General features: G+C 41.4%; 1 protein-coding gene across 1 annotated transcript in view; it reads right to left on the reverse strand.

Moving 5' to 3' along the window:
- Positions 1–113: 113 nt before the first annotated feature.
- The window catches only part of LOC107580308 (ubiquitin-associated protein 2-like), a 2,298-nt gene continuing 1,618 nt past the window's right edge, over positions 114–793 (reverse strand). Inside the window, exons 3-4 of the mRNA XM_016266030.1 lie at positions 557–667; positions 114–311 (exon numbers count right to left, since the gene is read on the reverse strand). Coding sequence (XP_016121516.1) covers positions 129–311; positions 557–667 — 294 coding nt within the window. The 3' untranslated portion in view covers positions 114–128. The remainder of the gene's footprint in view (positions 312–556; positions 668–793) is intronic.

The following is a 793-nucleotide window of genomic DNA, read 5'->3' on the forward strand; positions in this document are numbered from 1 at the left end:
CCCTAAAAAACAGTCCAAGAACAGTGAATGCCTGTACGCCTGATCTCCAATCACCGCAACAACATTATTATGCTCATTATTGTGTCTCATTAGACACCTCGCCTTAAAACACAAACCATACACGCAAGTTAGGACATGTACACACTAAGCACACAAAAAGACACACCTTCCTGGTTGTGGCTGGCACCTCGGCCACGTCTGTTTGGACCTCCGCGGCCTCTGCCTTCCTTCTCTCCTCTCTTCTCCCTGCTCTCTGGAGCCGTCCCTTCTTTTCCAACACTTTTCTTCTTGCCAACTGTCTCCCATGAGTCCTGTGCAATCAAAGCAGCGTTGAGAAAAATTCAAAACAGAATCAGAAACATGGGTTTATTAACCTCATAACCGTTTATCAAAGACCTATAGCAGCTTAGTAACTAGTATGGCAGGCTAGTAAAGTTGGAAAAGCTCCATGACATTATTTCAACTCAGACTAGTTTTTCTGGTATGATTAATGCAATTACAAAAGACACTGAATCAGAAACGAGCCAAACAGGATCAGCTGTAGCAAAGAACGCACCTTGACAGTGACCTCCTCCAGCAGGAAGTTGATAGCCCTGTTGACGTCCCCATTGCAGTCGTGAAGGGCCACCATACACTCATCCTGATTTTTGCCTGTAACCTCCATGAGCTAGGAGACAAACACAACCAAATGCAATCAAACTCAACAAAAATATAAATTATCTAGCTATATTATATTTTACATTAAATAATTTATTCTGTAACATTTTGAAGATTTTATTTTTTTAAAAGTTGA

This window comes from Sinocyclocheilus grahami, unplaced genomic scaffold (assembly GCF_001515645.1).
Source record: "Sinocyclocheilus grahami isolate Dianchi unplaced genomic scaffold, SAMN03320097.WGS_v1.1 scaffold30583.1, whole genome shotgun sequence".
Classification (NCBI taxonomy): Eukaryota; Metazoa; Chordata; class Actinopteri; order Cypriniformes; family Cyprinidae; genus Sinocyclocheilus; species Sinocyclocheilus grahami.